At 46.4% G+C, this 12,188-nt stretch overlaps 1 protein-coding gene across 4 annotated transcripts in view; it reads right to left on the minus strand.

Annotated features, from left to right (window-relative positions):
* Positions 1 to 11,558, minus strand: part of Mtmr14 (myotubularin related protein 14) — a 45,509-nt gene extending 33,951 nt beyond the window's left edge. For 2 of the 4 annotated variants that reach the window (XM_028863901.2, XM_028863900.2), the window contains exons 1-2: positions 11,274 to 11,558; positions 8,612 to 8,760 (exon numbers count right to left, since the gene is read on the minus strand). In XM_028863901.2, the coding sequence (XP_028719734.1) occupies positions 8,612 to 8,760; positions 11,274 to 11,429 (305 nt within the window). In that variant the 5' untranslated portion in view covers positions 11,430 to 11,558. The remainder of the gene's footprint in view (positions 1 to 8,611; positions 8,761 to 11,273) is intronic. The other 2 variants (XM_028863902.2, XM_028863904.2) reach the window with 2 other exon arrangements.
* Positions 11,559 to 12,188: the final 630 nt, after the last annotated feature.

Consider the following 12,188-nt stretch of genomic DNA (forward strand, 5'->3'; position numbering starts at 1 on the left):
AAGCTACACCAGCTCCTAAAAAAAGAAACAGCACTAGTGTCTGAGTGAGTGTACAGAAGGAGCTCACTAGCCAGCCAGGCTACCTGGTAAGTGTCAGGCTTAGTGAGAGACCCTGCCTCAAAATATAAGGTGGTATGTGAAATGGAAAGACCTCTGCCTCCACAGACACTTCCATGCACACATAAACATTCACATACATACATCACACACCAAGAGAAACAAGAGGTGGGACAGAGCTATAGAGTGACCGCCCACTTGGAAGGAAGGCAAAGGTCTTCCTTCTTTGGGCTTTTGGGCTAGCCTTACAGAAAGCTCAGTCCCCTCCACATGCTGATCCTTCAGATGATCCTCCTGTTACCACACAGCTCCTCAGAGCACATGGACTTGAACAGTGTTTCAGGAAGGGTAGATTAGTGATACTCAAGGATCTGTGGATCCTTTTTTTTTTTTTTTTTTTAAAGATTTTCTATTTTGGATTTATTATGCATATAGTATTCTGCCTGCATGGATGCCTGCCGGCCAGAAGAGGGCACCAGATCTCATTACAGATTGGTGTGAGCAAACCATGTGGTTGCTAGGAATTGAACTCAGGACCTCTGGACAAGCAGCCAGCACTCCTAACCACTGAGCAATCTCTCCAGTCCTATGGTTCCTTTTTAAGTAACTCTAATGGGAATGCAGATAATACAAGTATAAGTATAGTCTTAGGCCACTCATATACATCTCAGCATTCAGGAGGCAAGGGCAAGAAGATTGCCACAAGTTCAAAGACAGCCTGATCTACATAGTTTGAGTTCAAGGTCAACAAAGCCCCCTCTTACAAACAAACAAAACAAGCCTGCCAGGTGGTGGCACACGCCTTTAATCTCAGCACTTGGGAGGCAGAGGCAGGTAGAGCTCTGAGTTTGAGGCTAGCTTGGTCTACTGGGGGAATTTACAGGGAGTTCCAGGGCAGCCAGGGTGATGCAGAAATTCTGTCTCAACTCCTCCCCATCCTACCCCCAAATAGATTTAAAAAAAAGTAACACCAAAAAAACAAGCTTAGCTGTTTTGAAAACAAACTGGGCTATGGTGGCACTTAACTATATTTCTAGCTCTCAGGAACAAGCAGGAAGATTGCAAGCTTGAGGCCAGACTGGACCACACAGCAAGTTTAGAGGCCAATGTAGGGACCTACATGACCTATGTAAGGAGGCTATTTCAAAACAATCAAACAACAAAAAAGGAAGCACAAAACACATGCACACAAACAAAACAAAAACCAAAAAAACAAAACAAAACAACCCCTAACTGACTTCCATGTGAGACAGGGTCTCATAGTCCAGGCTGGCCTCAAACTCCTGAGCCTCCTCCCACCTCCACTTCCCAAGTGGTGGAGTTAAAGGTATGCAATGCTATGCCTGGCTCTCGAGACTACTGCTCAATTTGTAGGAAAATATATAAAGGCTCCTGCCCCTGAACCATGGCTTGAGACTGTGAATACTATCCAATGGAAGCATCGGAAATTGAAGTCAAAACAATTTTAAAAAGGCAATGAGGTTGGGAGGTGGGATATCAACATGGTCTGGAAGAGTTGGAGATCGGGAGAATACACTGTATACATCTATGGAAATTTCTAAGAATATATTAAAATATATGTTACAAAGTCATATGCCAGGCCTAGAAGCACACACTTCAGATTTCAGTTACTTCATGGGGAGTTTCGGGGAGGGGTGGGCAAAGCTGGGGGACTGATCACAAATCCAAGTTCTGCGTGAGGTCAAGGTCAGCCTCCAAAATTTAGTAATAGTCAGTCTTCAAATGACAGGGGCTAGTGAGATGGTTCTGCAGGTAAAAGTTCTTGCCACGTGAGCCTGACTACCTGAGTCCAATCCAAAGACCCCATATACACAGGGAGGAGAGAACTGGCTCCACAAAGCTTGCCTGTGACCTGTACATGAATGTTCCACCTCCCACATACACACACACAGCAGTGAATCAAATGTAAAAATACAGCTTGGTATGGCATTTGCCCACCACGTGTGAGGCCCTAGCTTCAATTCCCAGAACCTAAGGTGGGGGAGGAGAAATGTGTCTTCCAACAAAAGCTAGGTTAACGGTCATGAGAAACAAGCCAACAGACCGGGTGGAGTGCAGCTCACCTATGGGGCCCTCTCACTCTTACTGGTTTTCTCACTTTCATGTAAATCAACATTTGCTCTGGGAAAAAACAAAAGAACCAAAGAGGTTTAAGAAGACTAACACCCTCGTGGTATATCTTTCCGGGACGTCAGATTTAGGATACAAATTTTGTTAATGCAGCTAGGATGCCTTTTTCAACCAAGTACCCGCAGACAGAATGGCACCGACTCACCAGCTGGGTGCTACTGCTCTCCCTGACTCAGTTTCTCTGATATGTAAAGGCACTTAGTCCAAGACAAGTGCATGACTAAACTGTAGGACTACAGGAGAGCACAGAACTCGGCTGCCCGTGCCTGGCCTCCCACCCACCTGCTCACCACACCCTTCTCTCAGCTGACAGCACTCCCTGCCGCTCGGACCTCTCAGCTCGTCCACAGCAGCCCCTCTGGACCTAATCCCAGATTATGGGAAACAGAGGCACATGAACCAGGAGTTCAAAGTCAGCCTTAACCACACTGAGTTTACAGCTAGCCTGGGCTAAATGATCAGACCCTACCTCAAAAAACAAACAGAAAAGCAGGGTGGTGAAGAGACTGTCTAGCGGTCAAAAGCACTTACAGCACAGCTTTGAGGGCTTAGTTTGGATTCTCACACCCTAACAAGCTGGGCATGATCTTATGTGCCACTGTGACACCAGTGTTGTTGGGGGCAGAGCAGGGGGATGGATAGGGCTTGCTGGCTGCCAGCCTAGCTGGAAAATGAGAACTTTCCTTCAGGGAGAGACCTTTCTCCAAAGGAATAAGGCAGAGTGCGATAGATGAACACACAATGTTCTCTGGCCTTCATGCTTGGGCACAGGTACATGCGCCCCACCACCCCCACTTGTACCTACACCCCACCCATATACTACACTCACTTTTTTTTTTGGTCGGAAAATCAGAACTGGATTTGGTAGTGTACACTTGTAACCCTAGTACTTAGGAGGTAGAGGAAGGAAGGGCAGGGATTCAAGGTCATCTTGCCTCTATATACAATACAAGGTCAACCTGGGCTATGTAATATTCTGTCTCAAAATCCAAATATACAAAAACCTTCCATCTGATTCTCTCAGGTTAAGTTCTTGCATTCAGCAAATTATCCCAAAGGCCAACACAGAAGGCTGAAGGAAGAGTTCTAGGCCAGCCTGCGCTAAACAGTTTGAGACTCGGTCTCATAAAAACACCCCTCCAACATACACACTTAACACCACAGAGACAGCACCAGCATTTACCGCTGAACTTAGAGTGCTGAGCTGATTGCTTTGTTGCTGCTATCAAGACAGAGTCTCACTGTGTATCCCAGGCTGGCCTCAGGCTCCCAAGGACTGGGATTATGCCTGGATCTGAGTTCTAAGTATAAGGACATTTATTTCCTATTAGGCTAAATCATGGCTAGCTGCCTGGCTGCTAGTCAAAGAACCAGTTCCGTTTCTGCTTTCTCACTAGTTCCTGTTTCTATCTCACTATCACTTGCCAGTGAATTAAGTGTCTGGCATGTGACCATGAATGAACACTGTATGCTTACACACTTATGTCCACAACCAGGCGATGAAATTTCCTTTGCTACTTATTTGCTGTTGGAGACTGAACCCAGGGCCTATCTCTGAGCTAAATCTCTAGCCCCCTCCTTTGGTATTATTTAATTGGTGTTTAACTGGTTTTTAGTCTTCATGAATATCATTTGTTCACAAAACTATTTTCAAAGCATGATGTGGTAATACATGACCACAATCGTTATTACTCGAGGCTGAGGCAGGAAGACTGGGTTTATGGGGGAACACCAACCTAGTTTAGGAATGTTGTACAGGGTTAGGAACACTTCTCATCAGAACTGATGTGGCAACAGTATTTTCTGTTTTTTTTTTAAATTGTTGTTGTATGTGTGTGTTGTGTGTGTGTGTGTGTGTTTAATCCTTGTAAAGGACTGTTTATTTGTGGGGCTGGAGTGGAGGGAGTATGAACATGCAGGCACACATGGTGCGTGGAGGTCAGAGGATAATCTGAGGAGGTAGTTCTCTCCTAATCCCTTGTTCTTAAGGGAGGGTCTTGTTAGTTCTGCTGCTATGCTACAGAACTGAGTTTTGGTCAATCCTGTCTTCACTTCCTATCTATCTTGCTGTAGGAGCTCTAGGATTACAGACATTAAGTCCCCACATCTGGCTTTTGGACCTGGGTTCAAAGGATTGAATTCAGGTTGTCAGGACTGTACGAGAAGTGCTTTTTTATCTGCTCAGCGTCTCACACTTTGCCCCAAGCTGGTCTGGACTCAAAGTAGTCCTATCTCAGGCCCCACAGTGAACCAGTAACCCCAGCTAGAGCCCAGTTTTACCCACCATTCCATTCTACCTCAGCTATACTTTCCCCAAAGAGCTCAGGCTCTTTGTAGACTGCCATTGCTTAGTAACACCCACCAAGCTTGAGGATGAGGATTTCACAAATGGGACTTCACCTATTGGATTCTTGGGGCCCACCACACAGAGGCAGCTCAGCAAACATTCAGAGAAAACCCTCTGGCCTTTCTGGACAAAGGATGAGTAAATTGGGGAGGTTCATTAACTAGACCAAGCCACTTCCTGAATCTAGTTATACCATGCTTACCTCAGTCTCTTTAGTGTCACATTAGTACTTAAGAAGCATATAGTCAAGCCGGGCAGTGGTGGCGCACGCCTTTAATCCCAGCACTCGGGAGGCAGAGGCAGGCGGATCTTTGTGAGTTCGAGGCCAGCCTGGGCTACCAAGTGAGTTCCAGGAAAGGCGCAAAGCTACACAGAGAAACCCTGTCTCGAAAAACCAAAAAAAAAAAAAAAAAAAAAAACACCAAAAGAAGCATACACTCATATTTCTTGCTATCTAATTATATTCAAACTCTTCCCTTCAACAAATAGAAATAGTCACTGTCAACTGAAAGTCACTTCAACATAATGTACTGACAATGCAAGAAGTGAAAAATAACAAACAACTCTACAACAGGCACTTGGACATATGCTTGTAATCCCAGCTATGAACAGGATTCAGAGGTCAAGATCAGCCTGAACAGCTTAGCCAAGATCCCATCTCCAAAAGAAAAAGGGGGCTGCAAAGATGGATCCATGACTAAGCATGTACTGCCCCCCTTCCAGAGGACCTAGGTTCAGTTCCCAACGACATGGAAACTCCAGCTCTGGCAGGGCCTGAATGTCTCTGGCCTTCACTGGCACCTGCACGTCAGTGCATATTCCCACAGACACAATTTAAAAAAATGTTCAAAGCCCTGGGTTTGATCTTACCACAAAAAAACGCACACGCACGATACCAAAACCAAATTCCAATAACACTTCTAAGTGTCCTTTTCCTGGAAAGTGAGACCTGATTGACAAGGTAGCAGTAAAGAAAAGGCAGATAGGTGGACAGAGGGGAATCATTCTGCTTACTGAGTGGCTCTTGGGTAAAGGGAAATCACCTCTCTGTGCCTCAACTTTTTCCTCTGTAGAATGGGATACTCTATTTCTCATAGATGTATCCAGGACTTAAATAAGCCAGTGTGTGAAATCTTAACACATTACAATCAGTAGGCAATCAAGAAATATTCCTCTTACCCCCTCAAGACAGGATCTCATATAGTTAAGGCTTCTTTCAGACTTACCTTGTAGCCAAGAATGATGGAGTCAGTTCTCTCCCGCTACCATGTAGGTTCAGGGAATAAGACTCAGGTCCTCAGACTTAGCAGCAAGACCCTTTACCCAGTGAACCATCTCACCAGTCCTGACCCTTGACCTTGAACTTCTGATACCCTTGTCTCCACCTCCAAAGCCCTGGGATTACAAGCATGCACCACAATGGCCAGTTTATATAGTGCTAGGGATTGAACTCATGGGGCTTCATCTATGCTAAAAACAAGTACTCTAACAATTCAGCTCTATCAGCCCCTGGAGATTCTTCTCTTTAATGCTAGAACAAATAAGCACTGAACATGTCTCTTTCAGAACAACCAACCAACCATACCTGAGAGCTTAATAGAGAATGCTGAATCTTGTCCCACCTGAGATAGTGAATCAGGTCCTGCAGTAAAAAGATCCCTTGGTGGTTCGTTCACTCACAAAGTTGAAGTGGTGAGCTAAGCTTAACATCTGAATGCTATCAGAGGACAGAGGTGACGTGCCAGACAGCACTGACAGGAGTAGGAAAGGGCAGAAGAAAAAGAAAGAAAGAAAAGAGCTGTTTAGAAACAGAAATTTGGGCAAGGCATGGTGGTGGGCACTTCTACTCTACTACTAGGGTGATGTAAGGTTTGTGAGTTCAAAGCCAGTCTTGGTTATATAGATGACAATGTTGATAGTAAAGAGACAGAGGGCATGTGAGAGACAGATGCAGACTTACTGACCAGCTTAAAAGACTCTAAGAGGCTAAGTTTCCCGACTCTTAGAAGAGAAGCTAGGAAGGGAAGAACTAGGAAAGGCACTATAACGAAGCACAGCTCTTCAGACCTAGAGATGCCCAGGGAGAATGAGATACCAGTTCTGGGGGCTTCATGAGAGTAATTTTTCAAGGGCATCAAGAGATGGGAACTCTTCTAGACACCTCTTCCCACAGGAGGAAAACAAAGGCTTCGTTTTGTTTTTCCTTCCTTCCCCCGAGACTGGGTTTCTCTGTGTAGCTTTGGAGCCTGTCCTGGAACTCACTCTGTAGACCAGGCTGGCCTCGAACTCAGAGATTCGCCTGCCTCTGCTGGGATTAAAGGTGTGCGCCACCACCGCCCAACCAAAGGCTTCATTCTAAAACTCCTCTGCTTGTAAACCATCTCTCCCCACATCCTGGCTACAGAATAAAAGGCACCTAGGGAGCTCTGAGAATGCAGAATGTGGAAACTGATCTAGAAGGCCCAAGAGGGGATCCTAGAATCTGTACTCTTCATTTGTGTGCAGGTGTTATTGATGAAAAGCACAAACATCCTCACATGTCCCCAAAGTCCCCTCTCCTTGGTGATGATCAAGATGCTACAACAAGTGAAGCATGAAGGCTCACACCTGTAATCTCAACACTTGGGAGGCTGAGGCAGAGGGCTGAGATAAAGAGCAGCTAGGACTACAACGTGAAACCGGTCTCAAAGCAAACAAAACAGGAGGCGGCGGACAGGAAAGGCGAGAAAAGGAAGGGAGAAAGGGGTGAAGGGAAGGAAGGGCAAGGAAAGAGGAAGGAAAAGGCAGGGAAAGAAAGGAAAGGCCTACTCAGATGTTGTCCTTAACTTTGGGGAAACAACTCATCCTCCCAAGCCCTGCTGCACAGGCTCTCCATCATGAAGTCCTCTCAAACACACCCCAGGGAGGATTAACCACCCTCCAGCTTGCCTACAGTAGCACTTCTGAACACTTACCACACATACAAATTACTTAGGCATCTTGGTATGTTGTGATTTTTTGACCCACTGGCTCTGGAGCCCTACAGTCCATGCTTCTCCCAAGGTCTTAGACAAATGGCTTTGCTTTGAGCAACAGGAGCCTACACATCAAAGGGCCAAGATTACATAGCAGCTCTTGGAACTTCCTTAAGATAAACAGCAAGCAGGAAACTGAGGTGGAAAACTAGAATCAAGCATGGAGTCTCACTACTGTGCCAAAGAACCACTACCCTTTATTGATTACCTAATGAGAGACTCCTGTATCAGGTGCTTCAAGTCTCCTCTGCTGTGAACTGTTACTCTACGTAAAGCACTCAAGTCTGTGTAAGACCTTTTTAATTCTTACAACAAACACATCAGGCTTGTATTAGCACCAATTATCACCAGGGACTGTACTAGCCATTTTTCTAGGATTTTAATTAGTCCTTGCAAGCCTTAATTATGATGAAGCTGGGAATTACCAATGAAAAACTAAGGACAAAGAGGATGAATAACTTGCCTAGGGTTAGTTACACAGTCAGAAAATGGACAGTCAGGATGTTAACTCAAGCAGTGTGACTTTAGACCTTAGGTTGTTAAGAGAGACACATTGCAAACACTCTTAAGCTGTTTTGAAAGCTGGGCATGGCGGCATAAGCTTATAATGCCAGCAGTTAGGTGGTGGAGGATCAGAAGTTAAAGATCATTCCTTTGGCTACACAACAAGCTCATGGCCAATTCAGGCTACGTGACACCCTACATCAATAAAATACAGTCTACCGTGACATGTCATCATTCCTTCTAACTATACCTACTAAAGGCAAAGATGGCACTGAGGTTGTTTCAGAGAAGTGAAGTATTATGTCGGTTGTCTCAGGTCAATAAAGTCAAACAGGAGTGAAAGAAATCCAGGGCTTCGACTCTTCGCTTCTCATGCTATGCTGCACTACCCTGCCAATAAAACTCAAACTCGTAAGTAAATAAAGATGCCAGTAACTCAACACCACCTGGGAAAGCGAGCAAGCCCGGCCCAGTTTCCTGACCCTGGAGATGAGCTAAGGTCTAACAGACATGCACACTATGGTCACAGGATGCTCACGTGTCTTTCTCTTTCTCAGAACTCTCATACTCCAGGAAAACGATGTGGCGGGGGTAGTGACCGCAGATATCACCATTCACATTTGGAATCACGCTGAAACAGTAGTCTCGGCCAAATAGCTCCAGACATCTCTTCTCAATGCGTTCAACCTGCACAGAGAAGGAGACTTGAGCATAAAGAAGATTCTTGGGTTCTGAGGTCATGAGAATTAAATGGCCCATGATACAAAGAGGCCACTGGAAGTGACAAGTTGGGAAGAACATGATGCCGGGCCATAGGCCCTTCTATATTAACTCACGTTGTATGCTTCAGAAAGGTACCTAAACCCATCATCCACATTAATCCACAGAGCATGTAAGACTGTGTGTAGTCAGCCGGGCGGTGGTGGCACATGCCTTTAACCCCAGCACTTGGGAGGTAGAGGCAGGCAGACCTCTGTGAGTTCAAGGCCAGCCTGGTCTACACAGTGAGTTCCAAGACAGCCAAAGCTAAACAAAGAAACCCTGTCTTAAATATCAAACACACACACACACACACACACACACACACACACACACACACACACAGAGTGTGTAGTCAACACTGGAGAGAGTCTACCATTCATAAGATATAAGAATTCTTTTTAGATGTAGTGGCACATGCCTGTTATCCCAGCACTTGGAAGGCTGAAGCAGGAGGGTTAAGAATTCAAGGCCAAGCTGGGCTACATAGTGAGACTTTATCTCAAAAAACAAAGCAACAATAACTCTTGCTTTAGGTTACTATAATAACAGTAAGATTCTGTTTGACACTAGATGCTTTCTCTTTCCTGTTCTACAGCCCCAAGCTAATATTGCAAGCTCTTGTCAGCCAGGCATGGTGGGGCACACTTGTAATCCTAGTACATGGGATGCTGAGGCAGGAGGATGCTGAATTCAAAGCCAGTCTATGATATATATCTAGATATCTATCTATCTATCTATCTATATCTCAAGACCATGTCTCAACAGCTCCTACAAAAATAAAGCAGCTCTAGTCAGCAAAATAAAAGCTGCAGACAGCTGCCTCCTTCCATACCATCTGCTTATAAAACTGAAGGCAAGGCTCCCTCTAAAATTACTCCTTTTGTTCACAGTTCAGAGAAAAGCCCATTGGAAGAAAAGCTTACAAACTGTAACACACCAACAAGTTTGCAAGACATCATGAGGCCTGAAGCAGTATTAGGACCAGCTGTGTGAAACTTAAGGTTTAACTTGTAAAACTCTAATCTTTAGAGACGTTAAGAGGGAGGTGGGATCCGTCAAAATTATGTACCTCCTGTAACCACTCAAAAGCGTCTCCTTGAAGTCAGGTGTGATGGCTCACACCTGTAAGCAGTACTTGGGAGGCCAAGGCAGGAAGATCATTAGTTACAAGCCATCCTGGGATACATAATAGTGTGAGGCCAAGCCAGGGCCACAGAGAAAAACCATGTCTCAAAGCAGACAAGATTAGTGATGTATCTCAGCTAGTAGAGTGCTTGTCTGCCATGCATAAAAACCTGTGTTCAATCTCCAGTATCACATAAACCAAGCAAAAAGGTGCACACCTGTAAACCCAACAACTCTGGAAGTGGAGACAGGAGGATCAGGAGCGCACAACTTGGTTTTGGATACATAACAAACTTAAGACCTATCTGAACAAACACACATTACAAATTCTAGTATCTAACCCCCAGAAGTGGTGATTTAAGAGAATCTAGGACCAAGAAATCTTTGTGTTTAAGTCGTACACCAAATGATGCCAATTATAATCTGAAAGGTACTTGGTTATCTGGAGTGACAATACCCCATCATTACTGGCCTTTCCTAGGTTACCTCCGAGACTAATAGAAGATGCCACCTACAGCATGTCCCAGCCCCTAAGGAACCTCTGGAGCCAGACCAGTTTACGGTCCAGGATAGACAAACCCCAATGAGTAAAGGAAATGCTAAAGCTGGCACACTGCTGGAATGGGAGGGTAGGGTCTACCAGTGTGCTGAGGTGAGTATGCCTCAGTCAGACCAGAAGCTTTCAACGCCTGGTAATTAGAACAAAGGGGAACTCCGGGGATGGGGGGACGACAGAGACTTCTTTCTGATAAAAGGAACAGAAAGGGAGTGTGGGTTGTTTTCTTGCTCTACAGGAAAGGAAAGGGAAGGGCCGAAGTCATGCTGGCACCTTATAAGGAGGCGACACACTCAGCTGCTCTCCGGGCTCCATAATGCCCCACTACTCCAGGTCTTACTCTGATCTCTGGTCTAGAGGAATCTCTTCCCCATTTTCCCTTTGATTTTAGAGTTTTTTTTTTGTTTTGTTTTGTTTTTTTTTTTTTTTTAACTGTTGGCAACCCCTCCTAGGCTCATGAAGGGTAGCAGTCTTTATTTCCTACGGTCTAACCTTTGCACCTGGCCCGCAGGTCCGACCCTTGACCTCCAAACCCCCTGTCTAAAGCAACCCCCCCAAAAAAACCCAAAAGAGCCCTGGTCCTCCTCTTTGGTGTTAAGCCGGACCCTACTCTCCGAGTCCACATTCTGGATGAGTTTCTCCCCTGTACCTCCCCAGGGAGGACCCCTTCCCGCTCTCCTCCCATCCCTGACCGCAGTCTTCCCTCAGTAACTCAGGCCCGGGACCAGTTCCAGGTCGCTGCACCTCTGGGGCTCACCTTAGAGCCGCCCGTCCCGCCGCCGTCCTTGGCCCGGTACTGAGTCCGGGAGAATTCCTCCAGCAGCTCCCCAAGCCCCGGCTCCTGAGGCGGCGGGTTGCCCGAAGAGGAGGTGGACCCCGCCGAAGCGGCGGCGGCGGCCCGAGCGCCCGCCATGCCCAACCTCGCGTCCCCTCAGGGCTCCTTCACCGAGCCCATGGCACCTGAGGATCGGACTCCGGCTCTAAAAACCTCCTGAACCGCCTCAGCCGCCGCCTTCTTCTTCCACTTCCGGCCCCGCCCCACCTCTCCGGATGTTTACTCCCGCCACGGCCAATCAGAGCCCAGGTTTGTGCCCGGCCCACAGGTTCCCCGGCCCACCCCTGACGCGGAGGGATCCAAGTGGTCTCATGGCGGGGGCCGCGCTCCGCCCAAGGGGTTTCCCCGGGGGAAGCCGGGCTAAACCATTGCGGCTACCAGAGGGGGGACGGCGGGAACCACTCTGAAAAGAAGCAGGGGAGAGAGAAAAGAACCAACAGCGGCCCGACTTAGTGCTGGCTGCCTGAATGGCAAAAGCTGCAAGTATTCAAACAGCGTTTCCAGGGCACTTGTCTTCCTCTGCTCCTCTAGACGGCCCGGCGAATATAGCGCGGTTGATCATCATCCTATTTTATTGAGGAAGGTGTTTGAAAACTACCTTATTCTTTTTTTCTTTAAAAGGATTTTCCAGCTCTTGCCAGTTGGCAAACGACAGAGGATAAGGCAGGAGGATCACGAGTTTGAGAGCAACCTGGACTACACTCTTAAATATATATATTTCAAATGTTTGCAGAAATGTAGATAATTAGAATAATCTTCCTTCAATTTTCTATTGCCTGCTTCCATCATTAATCAACATACGCCAATCTCTGCTCAATTCTCCCCTGTCCGGGGAAT

This window comes from Peromyscus leucopus, chromosome 3, assembly GCF_004664715.2.
Source record: "Peromyscus leucopus breed LL Stock chromosome 3, UCI_PerLeu_2.1, whole genome shotgun sequence".
In the NCBI taxonomy this organism is placed as follows: Eukaryota; Metazoa; Chordata; class Mammalia; order Rodentia; family Cricetidae; genus Peromyscus; species Peromyscus leucopus.